At 49.5% G+C, this 12,155-nt stretch overlaps 5 protein-coding genes across 5 annotated transcripts; 4 read left to right on the top strand and 1 right to left on the bottom strand.

The window, feature by feature from the left end:
* Positions 1–53: 53 nt before the first annotated feature.
* Positions 54–2,215, top strand: N7537_009933 (uncharacterized protein; the record flags this gene model as incomplete). Its single annotated transcript, XM_056900987.1, has 6 exons — positions 54–92; positions 145–646; positions 697–1,292; positions 1,348–1,478; positions 1,533–1,549; positions 1,605–2,215. The coding sequence occupies 6 exons, from the start codon at positions 54–56 to the stop codon at positions 2,213–2,215; spliced, it is 1,896 nt and encodes a 631-aa protein (XP_056749655.1).
* Positions 2,216–2,809: 594 nt separating this feature from the next.
* On the top strand, positions 2,810–4,564 carry N7537_009932 (cytochrome P450; the record flags this gene model as incomplete). Its single annotated transcript, XM_056900986.1, has 4 exons — positions 2,810–3,055; positions 3,130–3,327; positions 3,382–4,446; positions 4,499–4,564. 4 exons carry the CDS (start codon positions 2,810–2,812, stop codon positions 4,562–4,564), a joined length of 1,575 nt encoding a protein of 524 aa, XP_056749654.1.
* Positions 4,565–5,003: 439 nt separating this feature from the next.
* On the bottom strand, positions 5,004–5,744 carry N7537_009931 (mitochondrial 37S ribosomal protein mS41; the record flags this gene model as incomplete). The annotated part of the gene is made up of 1 exon (XM_056900985.1): positions 5,004–5,744. The coding sequence occupies one exon, from the start codon at positions 5,742–5,744 to the stop codon at positions 5,004–5,006; it is 741 nt and encodes a 246-aa protein (XP_056749653.1).
* A 422-nt stretch (positions 5,745–6,166) lies between these two features.
* On the top strand, positions 6,167–7,465 carry kin28 (TFIIH complex serine/threonine-protein kinase subunit KIN28; the record flags this gene model as incomplete). Its single annotated transcript, XM_056900984.1, has 2 exons — positions 6,167–6,365; positions 6,450–7,465. The coding sequence occupies 2 exons, from the start codon at positions 6,167–6,169 to the stop codon at positions 7,463–7,465; spliced, it is 1,215 nt and encodes a 404-aa protein (XP_056749652.1).
* A 1,613-nt stretch (positions 7,466–9,078) lies between these two features.
* N7537_009929 (putative kinesin family protein (KipA)) lies at positions 9,079–11,991 on the top strand (the record flags this gene model as incomplete). Its single annotated transcript, XM_056900983.1, has 2 exons — positions 9,079–9,850; positions 9,911–11,991. The coding sequence occupies 2 exons, from the start codon at positions 9,079–9,081 to the stop codon at positions 11,989–11,991; spliced, it is 2,853 nt and encodes a 950-aa protein (XP_056749651.1).
* Between the last annotated feature and the right edge of the window lie 164 nt (positions 11,992–12,155).

Here is a 12,155-nt window from a genome sequence, read left to right as displayed (position 1 = left end):
TATCGCTAATTGGTCTGGAACCCTCTCCAGTCAGAGTGCTAACAGCCTGTATTATGCCCCCCCGTGAGAAAAGCTCGCTCAAGCGAGGAAGGGTACGTTTTACTTCTATTAGTGCCATTCATTTGCTTACAGGGATTACTATAGGCTACCGTCGACGCAGATTCGCAAAAGAAACCTCGACGCTCTCAAAGAATCTCGAGTCAAGTCCAACCACAAGACACGCCAGTCGACTTGGACTACTTGCCAACCCCAATCACCGGTCCTCAGTCTGTCGCTACAGAGACTCGGAATGAACTGACTGTCACACCCCCGGAAAGCCCGCGCGATACCCATCAACAAATCTCATCCCAACCGGAATTGTCGCACGCGACTTCCTCGCCGCCAGCGTTGGAGGATACCCAAGCGCTTTCCCAGTTCGTGTATCCACCTAGAGCATTCGCAGACGATGTGAAGGATGAGGACGCCGAAGGGGTCTGGGGCTACCTGCTACCATTGGATGAGAACGGGAACGGCCCACTTGTGTTGAGGAAGCGCGACGATTGCGATGACGGTGATGGTACTGCCAAAGCCAAGGGGAAAAAAGCCCAAAAATCCAAGAGCGCCAAGTCACCAGGTGGCTTCTTGGTCGGCCGTCATCCTGAGTGTGGTAAGTGATAGCTTGATGTGTCGTCGAGTGTCTGTTCTGACCATAGTCAGATCGCGTTCTTGAAATTCCCACAATTTCAAACCGACACTTCCTCATTTTTGCCGAAAAGAAGAAAGGCGACGTGGTTGCTGTGCTGGAGGATCTCTCTAGCAATGGAACATTTGTTAATGATGCCATTGTTGGGCGTAACAAGCACCGGGAACTGGAGGATGGCGATGAAGTCTCGATTCTAAACGAAGCTCGTTTTGTCTTCCGCTACCCTCGTACACGGGAAACGAATGGTTTCCGTCAGCAATACCGGATTCTCAACCAACTCGGCAAAGGCCACTTTGCAACCGTCTATCTGTGTGCTGAACGATCTACTGGAGACAAGTATGCAGTCAAGGTTTTCGAAAGGCGTCTCGGTGATTCTCAAAAGTCCCAGAACGACAATGCTCTACAGCAAGAGATTGCATTGTTGATGGGCGTTCATCACCCGAATCTATTGTGTCTCAAGGAACCCTTTGATGAAAGTGACGGCGCTTATTTGGTACTCGAATTGGCACCGGAGGGAGAACTGTTTAACTGGATTGTGAACAATCAGAAAATGACCGAGGATGAAACTCGCGGTGTGTTCCGTCAACTGTTTAATGGGTTGAAATATCTGGTATGTACATCCAAAGTCCACATATACAGTACTGGGCCAGCTAATGTGTCATCAGCACGAACGAGGAATTGTGCATCGAGATATCAAGCCAGAAAATATCCTGGTTGCCGACCGGAATTTGAACGTGAAATTGGGTGACTTTGGCCTGGCTAAAATTATTGGGGAAGAATCTTTCACGACAACCCTGTAGGTGAAAGCCTGTCCGTGTCCATGTAAATGATCGCTAACATTTGCTTCCAGCTGTGGTACACCGAGCTGTAAGTCACAAAGTATAGGACCTCGAAACCTTGGCTGTTGGTACTAATTCCGCAGACGTTGCCCCGGAGATTTTGCAAGATAGTCGCCACCGAAAATACACCAAGGCTGTGGATGTATGGTCCCTTGGTGTTGTTCTTTACATCTGCCTCTGTGGCTTCCCGCCCTTCTCAGATGAACTGAACACTCCAGAGAACCCATTGACCCTCGCCCAACAGATCAAGATGGGCAGGTTTGACTACCCGTCACCGTACTGGGACTCTGTTGGCGATCCCGCTCTAGACCTAATCGACCGGATGCTTACCGTGGATGTCGACAAGAGAATCACGGTGGATGAGTGTCTCGAGCACCCTTGGATGACCGGACAGTTCCCGAGTGTCACTGACAGCACAGATGGTCTGACGGGAGCTCTTGGTAAACTGGACTTTTCTAAGCGCAAGTTTCAACGGGAGCGGACCTTGCTGAGTAGCATCAACGATGCTCACTTCAGCGAGCACGCCGAAGGCAGTGAGAAACCGGTCAAAGTATTTCGAAATGAAGCCGGGAAGCGTGTCCACAACCGACCAGCCAAGGCGTCCCACCGTGAAGTCTCACCAAGTGGTAATCGGGACCCGAAAGATTTCATTAACATTGGGGAGCGTGGTGATCCTACCTTGTACGACAATTAAGGGGTATTGTGGCTTTGTACGACTTTTGGATTATTCTTATTGACTTGCGTGTGGGAATATCATTAGGGTGTTCAAAAGGGGGGGATTTTATGTATTAGGTTAGAACAGGGAAATGATACATGTACCAGTATGTTGTACAGAGAGAGTATAGTGTAGATGTAGTTATACACATAGCCATCTACGGAGCGGGAATCCCTTGACCGGAGTGGCGTGATATCATCATACTATACGATGATTACAACCGAGCGAAATAAAGATCAATCCATAAAATGGAGACCCGAAATAGAATAGAGTAAAAGAATCAAAGAATAACAGAACTTACGATATGCAAATTAAATGGTTGGCCCATCTCTTCTAGACCATTACTACTATACACTCCGTAAAGGGGCGGGTCTCTCTCTCGCCGAATGATATCGGACTTAATTATTTTCCTCCATGGCTCCTTCGCCTCCTTGATCTTCACTCTCTTTTTCTCCCCCTCTTTTGAATTCAATTGGAGGCTTAACAAATAGGGTTATAGGGTCATCGCGAACCCCTTTTCTTTCTCGGTTTTTCTTTTCTTCTTTCACCTCTCTCCTTTGGCTTCTGGACAACATGGGCCTCTTCGCAAGTTTCCTCGCAACCTTCTGCGAGCATTGCTCAACCCAGTCAAGCTACACTTTGGCTAGTGTCGGAGCACTGTCATTCATTGCGCTAGCGGTCGTGATCAATGTGTTGCGCCAGCTCTTCTTCAAGAAAGCCCATGAGCCCCCCGTCGTCTTCCACTGGTTCCCCTTTGTCGGAAGCACCATCAGCTATGGCATGGACCCATACACCTTCTTCAACCAGAGTCGCGCAAAGGTATGTCGATTCGCAGATGGGTGGCTGGCCCATGGAAGGATTCAATTGCTAATTTGGTGGTTAATCGCTGGCAGTATGGTGACATCTTCACTTTCGTTCTCCTCGGCAAGAAAACCACCGTCTACCTAGGCACCAAGGGAAACGAGTTCATCCTCAATGGCAAGCTTCGTGATGTGAACGCCGAAGAGGTTTACTCCCCCCTCACTACCCCCGTCTTCGGTCGTCACGTCGTCTACGATTGCCCCAATGCTAAGCTCATGGAGCAGAAGAAGGTACGAAGGAATGGATTCCAAACACAAAGCCCCCGGCTGCTGACCGATGCATAGTTTGTCAAATTCGGTCTTACTTCCGAGGCACTTCGCTCTTATGTTCACTTGATCACCAATGAGGTCGATGACTTCGTGAAGAATTCCCCCGCTCTCCAGGACCCCAAGGGCACTTTCAACGTTTCCAAGGTCATTGCCGAAATCACAATCTACACAGCATCCCGCTCGTTGCAAGGACAGGAAGTCCGTGATCGATTTGACTCGACTTTTGCGGAAATGTACCACGACCTCGATAAGGGTTTCGCTCCCATCAACTTCATGCTGCCATGGGCCCCGCTCCCCCACAACCGCAAGCGCGATGCTGCACAGAAGAAGATGACCGAGACCTACATGGATATCATTAAGGCGCGCCGCACATCTGGTGACAAGAAGGACTCCGAGGACATGGTCTGGAACTTGATGTCGTGCACTTACAAGAATGGCACTCCGATTCCCGACGAAGAAATTGCCCACATGATGATTGCGTTGCTTATGGCAGGCCAGCACTCTTCGTCTTCCACTGCTGCCTGGATTGTTCTGCGCCTGGCCACCTGCCCTGAGATTGTGGAGGAGCTTTACCAAGAGCAACTCCAGATTCTGGGCTCTGACCTGCCTCCTCTCACCCATGAAGGACTCCAGAAGCTCGACTTACACGCCAAGGTGATCAAGGAAACCCTCCGTATCCACGCTCCTATCCACTCGATCATTCGCGCTGTCAAGAACCCCATGCCTGTGGAAGGCACTTCTTATGTCATCCCTACCACTCACAACGTCCTCTCTTCTCCCGGTGTCACTGCTCGCTCTCCGGAGTTCTTCCCCGAGCCCCTGAAGTGGAACCCCCACCGCTGGGATGAGGCTGGAACCGAGACTACCAAGGAGGAAGATGAGGAGCAGATCGATTATGGCTATGGCCTGGTTACCAAGGGCACCAACAGTCCCTATCTGCCTTTCGGTGCTGGTCGCCATCGCTGCATTGGTGAGCAGTTCGCCTATGTGCAGCTGGGCACAATCTTGGCTGCCCTGGTGAGACATTTCAAGTTCTCCCAGCCTAGCACCGATACACCTTTCCCCGAGACAGATTATTCGGTAAGTGATGCTCTATTGCGATCAACTTGGCGTTTGACTAACCATACTCTAGTCCCTCTTCTCCAAGCCTCTGGGTACATCGTTTGTTCAGTACGAGAGACGTGGAGCCAAAGCATGATCGGAGTTACGTTTTAATTTTTTTAGAAAAGGTTCCCATTCAAATTTTTGATCACATTTTTAATGCCCTGCATTGTGATGCAGCAAAGGTTCAGACTGGACTTCAAGTTCACCAAGTGCATTTGACCGCTCTCGCATCTTGAATTTCTCTCTTTCTTCACTTTGAAACGATTTCACTGTATGAATATCTACTTTTGCGACTGTGAATCGCATGTTTCTCTAAATGTTTACATAACTCAATCATATTACCTAGGTATTTTAATCAAACATAAGCACACTTCACTTGTCTCCCACAAGGACCAAAAGAATATGGGAAAGAAAAAAAAATAGAAATCATGATTGCAATAGTATAGCAATAGTATAATACAGTTCAAATTTGAACATCCAGGCTCAACAACAAATATGCAAGATACACAAAAGTGGTATTTCACCGTTCACATTCACGCCTTCTTTCTCTCATCCAGCCTCTTCTTGTTCTGAACCTCCCGGCGTCGTCGTTCACCACCATCAACCTTCTGTCCCCGCTTGTCCTCCCACATGCCCTCCTGGACCGAAATGGTAGCAGCAGTACCATTGGAACCCTTCAAAGGCTGAAGGAACGGACCCATAGGCTGGCAGCCACGATGAATCTTCATGTGCGCAAATTTCTTGATCAGTTGATTTTTGCCATAATGATAAGTGGTGACATCAGGTGCGAGGTTAACAATGGCTTTCACCATGCCAGGTGACAGTGTAGCGGAAGAGGTTTGAACGGCAGCTTGTGTGCCTCCATGTGTCAGGCCTCTGGCATTAAGAGGCACTTCAACAACCCGCAATTGTGCAACCCCATCGACCACAGTCTCCAGGTCACCTCCAGGGCCGTACAGTCCGTTCCTGAACTTCTCGCGCTTCCGGATCAGGTACCGACGCTGGCGGGCTGGCTCAATGCCGGCTTGGCGGAGCTGGTTGGAGTTTAAGGTAAAAAGGTCTTGCCATGAGGGAATTTTGCTCGCTTGCTTGGACATTTCGCGGCCAATCAGCGTGAGGAAGGTCTGGACATCAGGAACGAAAGGGGTCGGAGATGGCACGGGCGGGGGCGCGTTCTTGTGGAGTGATCGGATATATTGGTTGGAAATGGATACAGGCTTGAACAGACGTGTTGCCAAGCCCAGCGGTGAATTGCGCATTGCCATGAGGCTCATGGTGAAGGTGTTGCGGGTAGAATGCCGCACGCTCCGATTTTGCTAGTAATTCCCGTGCTTTTTTTCCCTCGGGAAATCGACTTTGTAGTAGTGTCGATGAGGTGAACCGTTGAGCAATGCCTTTGCAATTGACAGAGTTCCAGCAGTTGCCGAGGAATTGGCCGGGGGGTCACTGTTGACTGACTTGGAGAAATTTCGGGAGTCGCCAGCAAAGTCCAGGATCAACAATACTCCGGGTCTATCTTGGGGGTAGTGACATCCACCTTCATATTTCGATACTACTCCCTTCACCTCGAAAGACATGCTAAAAATGATCTCTTAACATCTACAGTGGCCACCGAATTGTCTGTGGCTGTCTTTTTTTCCTTTTAATTTCTTGTCGCTCCCTAAGGTTCGACCTTTTGCTTCAAACCACTTTAATCATGGCCCTCTCACCCTTTGGCTCTCGTTCGCCATCCATGACTGTGCATTCTCCCAATACAGCAATCAGACTGAGAGCTACTGCTGCACAGAACTCACTTACTGGACCAGCAGCTGCAGCTGCGTCAAAGCCTGTGCAGAATGGGGATCGCGAACTCACCGAACAATTGAATATTGATGTCCGGGAACGATACGTCAAAGGTATTTGAGAACATCTGTTATATTGTTTTTTTTGGGGGGGGGGGGGGGGGGGTTCTAAGGACCGTTATGCTGACAGAGAACCAGACAAGAAAGTAGGTGAAGGTACATATGCCGTTGTATATGTTGGCCACCTCCGACACGATCCATCATCCCTCGTCGCGATCAAGAAGATCAAAGTCAATGCCGAATACAAGGATGGACTTGCTATGGATGCGGTTCGTGAAGTGAAGTACCTTCAAGAGCTGAAACATCCCAACGTCATTGCGCTCCACGATGTTTTCTCCTCCAAAGATCAAAATCTAAGCTTGGTTCTTGAGTTTCTTCCCGGTGGAGATCTTGAGATGCTTATCAAAGATAATGATATTCACTACGGTGTGGCCGATATCAAAGCTTGGATGGGGATGCTTGCCCGAGGTGTATGGTGGTGCCATGAGAACTTTGTTCTCCACCGGGATATCAAGCCCAACAACTTGTTGATCGCGGCAGACGGGGAGGTCAAATTGGCCGATTTCGGTCTCGCCAGATCCTTCGCCGATCCGTTGTTTAACATGACCCATCAGGTCATCACTCGGTGGTATCGGCCACCCGAGCTTCTCTACGGTGCGCGACAATACTCCGGGGCGGTTGATGTTTGGTCCATGGGGATGGTCTTTGCCGAGCTCCTGATCCGGGTTCCATTCGTGGCGGGCAACACCGACCTGGACCAAACCTCCAAAATCTGCGAGGCATTCGGCACACCAACGGAGGAGAATTGGCCCGGGGTCAGCAAGTTGCCTTACTACATTGCTACCGACAAGGCCCATTTGGTGCCGTTGCAAGGGCGCGATTTCTTCATGCGACAGTTCCCCACTGCAGGTCCAGTGGGCGCCGATCTGCTGATGTCGATGTGTGCGCTTGATCCACGCAAGCGCAGTACGGCTGTCCAGTGTTTACGACACAACTGGTGGACGATTGAGCCCCATCCGACCAAGAATGAAGATCTCCCCCGGAAATCTGGTGGGACTAAAAAGATGGGAGATGATTTGACGCGACGTGGTGGCGAGGTGGATGAGGGCATGTTTAAAAGCGCTGCCCGGCAACTGGATTTCGGTATGAAATAATGACACAATCAAGACAATATACAATATACAATATGGAACAAAGAACAAAGAACAAAGAAAAACAAGCCAGAGCACGGTAATAATGGTATTATTAATGCTGTGCCAACCTTAGTTGAGACACTAGATATGCATGGCATTGGCGTCTGCGGCAACTACTGGATTGTCAACCCAGTCAATATAATGACGGCTTTGAGAGTGGAGAGAGAATCATCCAGTCGGAGGAAAGCTATGGACTACCCTCCCCACGATCATCAATCTGTCATGTTGCACTGTTCGCACTGTCCAATGAAATTGGGGCTACAGGCCATATAAGAGCCTGTCTGAATATAAGCTCCCTTGCATGCCCTAGATATATTCCTCGCTTCCAGAGAGATTTGAAACAGAAACTGAGGTTCTCCAAATAACAAATGTATACTTTGGTACTCTATCTATATTTTGTAGTTTGTATAATATAGATGTATGGATGTATCGAGGTTGAGATGTAGATGTTATATCACAGCATAACGGGACGTAAATGAGGATCAACGCCCGATTAATTTTACTTTTTGGGCTTCAAGGTCAATCTTTGCTAGATTGGAACAATAGCCGTTATCTTTTTGGCTTTCTCGAACAGGAGTTCATCCCAAGCTTCACCTTTTATAGGGAGAGTTACCTCAAACTACCTCGAACTACCGATACTCCTTCAACCCTTCAGGGCAACAGGACACAGGTTCTCCCCATTCAGTATCGTCTGGCTACTTATTGGAGGTTGAAATAATCAGATTGGGCCCCACCTAAAAAAAGGATCAGGCTTAAACATCTCATTCGCCCCCTTTTTCCTTCCGAACCTGAAACCTCCACTTGAGCCTATCATTATTGGAAGATGCCCCGAGCTTCCCAGGGAATTTCCCCTGCGATTTAAGGTGTATTTAGTTCTCCCCCCTTTTTTTTTATACTTCGGTTCTACTTTATACAGGATTTATATGGGAGAAGGCTATACCAAGTCTAGGGGGGATTAACATAAGGAGAGAAGGAGAGGAGAGGAGAAGAGGAGATAGGAGAGAAGGAACATATATAGGCATTAAATATATAAATAAGGGTATATATATATATATATGTTAGGTACATATAACTATATAACCATAACATAAGTAATAATACGTTCCAAGGCTAACTAACCTAGTTAGTTATAACATAAGTTATAATCAAATAGGTCTGGCCCCGACTCTCTGCGGGGATTAGATACCTTTTTTTCCCTCTTCTCTCATCTTGACTCTTTACATCTTTTGCCTCCTCTCTCTCTCTCTGTCTCTCTTTTACCTTCCTACTCTTATCTTTCCCTTTGGCTTTCCATCCCTCCCATTCGGTGATTGCAACATTGCGCGTTTGAATCGGTGAGTACCCGAGACAATCACAACATAACATCACATCCCGTGTTATCGTGTACATTTTGACATCCGACTGGCGAAAAATGCAGAGTTGAATTGTTTTATCTCCTAGTCAAGGGCCCCCAAATCCTCAGGTCTCATTTGGCTAATTTAGGAAAAAAAACATGACAGGCTCACAATCCGCCCGCATGGCCATCGCGTTCACTTCTTAAATCTATTCATCTCATTAAGAGATACCAAGTCGCCATGACCTCAATGTCAACATTACCCCAGTCGCTGTCGCGAGTTCCAAACCCACCAGCTGGATCATTACCTCCCCTCCCCAACCCTAAACCCAGAAAGTCCACGGGTTCCGACACGCCACGGGCCGCATCCCCCTACCAAACTTCCAAACTACGGACCCCATCCAGCCCCAAACCATCCCTCAAGTCACCTCTATCAACTTCAAACTCAACCTCCAACCTAAATTTGACCCGGTCAGCCTCCGGTGGGCGCGCTCCTGGTAGCCCCGACAAATCTTTGCGCCGAACAATCAGTATCGCCTCATTCCCTCAACCACCAAAGGCCAGCAGCCGTCCGTCCACTGCATCATCGCTCTCTGGCATCCAAGGGGCTACTTCCAGTGTGCGACCCCAGAGAAGCTCGCGACTGAGCACAGGAACCACGAGCAGCTATCGGAGCTCGAAAACTCCATCATTACTCCACGGTAGTGGAGAGGGGAAATTCATATCAAGTGGAGATGCGCGAGACCCAGAGGCGTCTCCAACCCACAGTAGAAGCTCTTCTGCCCAGGGATCTTGCTCAACGAGTGCGACAACTTTTGAGGACGCAGATGATGCGACGGGAAGATCAAGCTCGAAGCCAAAGGAGCTCAAAGGCAATGTACTTGTCAGCGTGCGCGTTCGTCCTGACAACAACAGTGGAGGAGAGACTCCCCGAAATCATGGCGAATGGTCCGTCGATAGCCGGCAAAGCCTCATCTCATACCGTGGGAAAGAAGGAGGCGATTACTTTTATGGTGAGAATGATACTAATACCGCCTTGACTCACTTAACCCACGTAACTAACCCTTGCGCAGATAATGTCTTTAATCCACAAGAAAACAACGCCAAGGTTTATGATTCGGCTGCCAAACGTCTTGTTCGGCGTGTCATGGAGGGTTATCATGGAACGGTCTTTGCATATGGTATGACGGGCACTGGAAAGACCTTCTCGATGCAGGGAACGGCAACTTCCCCCGGTGTAATCCCGCTCGCGATCACCGACATCTTTTCCTTTATCAGAGAAACCCCACATCGGGAATTCTTGCTGCGGGTCAGCTATCTGGAAATTTACAACGAGAAGATTAATGACCTCCTTTCCGCCTCCGCTGCCAATGCCCCCGCGGGAGCCCAGCAGGAGGAAATCAAACTGAGAGAGGACAGCAAACGAGGAGTATATGCAACGCCGCTCAAGGAAGAGATCGTCCAGAGTCCGACACAATTACTCCGTGTTATCGCCCGAGGTGACCATGCACGACGAACGAGCAGCACACAGTTCAATGCGCGCAGTTCTCGAAGTCACGCGGTGGTGCAAATCGTGGTTGAGAGTCGAGAGCGAGTGCCTTCCGGCAGCTCTCACGATAAGCGCTCCGGGATCGCCCCGGGTGGTGTGCGGGTGTCAACCTTAAGTCTGATTGATCTGGCTGGCTCGGAACGTGCAGCTGAGGATAAGGAACGCCGCACAGAAGGAGCTCACATTAACAAAAGTTTGCTCACTCTGGGCACCATCATCTCTCGGCTCTCGGAAAACAAGGATAAGCAAGGCAACCCCACGGACCGCGATGGGAGACATTTGCCTTACCGGGATAGCAAATTGACCAGACTCCTGCAACCCGCCTTGTCCGGTGGCTCGCTGGTGAGTATTCTGTGCACCATTCAATTCACGAGCGCGATCAATTCGCACACCGGTGAAACTCTGAATACCATGAAATTTGCTGCGCGGGCGAAAAATAATATTGTCAGTCATGCCAAAAAGGCCGAGGAGGCATACGGCGGCGGCGGCGGCGATTCCGGAAGCCGGGTACTACTGGAGCGGTACCGCATGGAAATCCAGGCTCTTCGTGGTCAGCTTGACACCCAGGCCAAATCCCAGGCGGAGAAGGAACTCAAATGGGACGAACAGCAGTATGAAAAGGAAGCACAGGCCCGACACGAAGAACAGGTGTTGGAAATGCAGTTGGCTCGGACTGCGCTCAAAGAGCGGATTGAGCATCTCAATCGCCTGATCTTGAGCTCCAAGTCCACCGGTGTAAACAACCATAACGGCCTCTCTGCGTTTGGACGTCTTTCCCGCATGTCTACAACGGATTCAGGTACGCGGTCACTACGTTCTTCCGCCAGCCAATCTACACTGGGTGCCGGCCATTCATCGATCCGGCCCATCTCATTCATGTCTGTCAATAGCAACGATCCCTCGTCAGCTATGCCATACCCCGGAGGTTCGTTTGGTAACGAGGACGAATATGACCTCGGTGAGTTTGGCGATGGCAAAGCCAGCCTGCAACGACAGGTCACTGCGCTGCAGGCTGATCTCGGTGATAAGAACCGGTACATATCTACCCTAGAGCGCCGGCTGCTCCAGGCAAGACGGTCTAGTCATTCCCGAATGTCAGGGGCCATTAAGCCCGCGAATCCCACAATTGCCGAACATCCGGATGTCTCGGCCTTGGTTCGCGAGAAAGATATGGAGATTAATGAGCTCCGGTTGCAGCTCGATGATAAGGATCGCATGCTTGCTGCGCTTCGATCCGCAGCTCGGCATCGAGACTTGGCTGCTGTCACCGACTCACAGTCACCAGAGCTGAAGAGCAAGAACGGGTCTACTGCTGGAGATGCAGACAGTTTTGCGGGAACCAATGGCTTCATTGCGCAATCTGAGAGTCCCGGCAACCGCCCCTTATCTGGTGAAAGTGAAAAGGCGGATGCGGGGAAGAATATGGACGAAGTCTCACGCATGCTGGAGGAAATGATCCAGGGTCGAGCAGAAAGTGGGCACAATGCTAAGAACAGGAGCATTGCTAGTGAAAGCCGACGAGTATCCTCATCAGCGGAGGTGCCGAGTCTAAACCCAACTGCTGCCTCATGGGATCCAAACCTCAGCTCGCCATTCCGAGGATGAAAGCCTCGAAGCGTGGTTTTTCTTCCAAATTTTTTTTTATAAGAAAATGCTTTTGCGGAAGCTCTTTGATTTTGTTTGATCTGATACCCAATTCATAGGTGTTTACTTTTCTTGCGCGTGTATTTAATTCGAAGAATATTAGAGATCGAGTGTATGATTTTGTT

Source organism: Penicillium hordei, assembly GCF_028827395.1.
Source record: "Penicillium hordei strain IBT 12815 chromosome Unknown utg000005l_segment0_segment0, whole genome shotgun sequence".
In the NCBI taxonomy this organism is placed as follows: Eukaryota; Fungi; Ascomycota; class Eurotiomycetes; order Eurotiales; family Aspergillaceae; genus Penicillium; species Penicillium hordei.
This window is presented reverse-complemented; position numbering and strand designations above follow the sequence as displayed.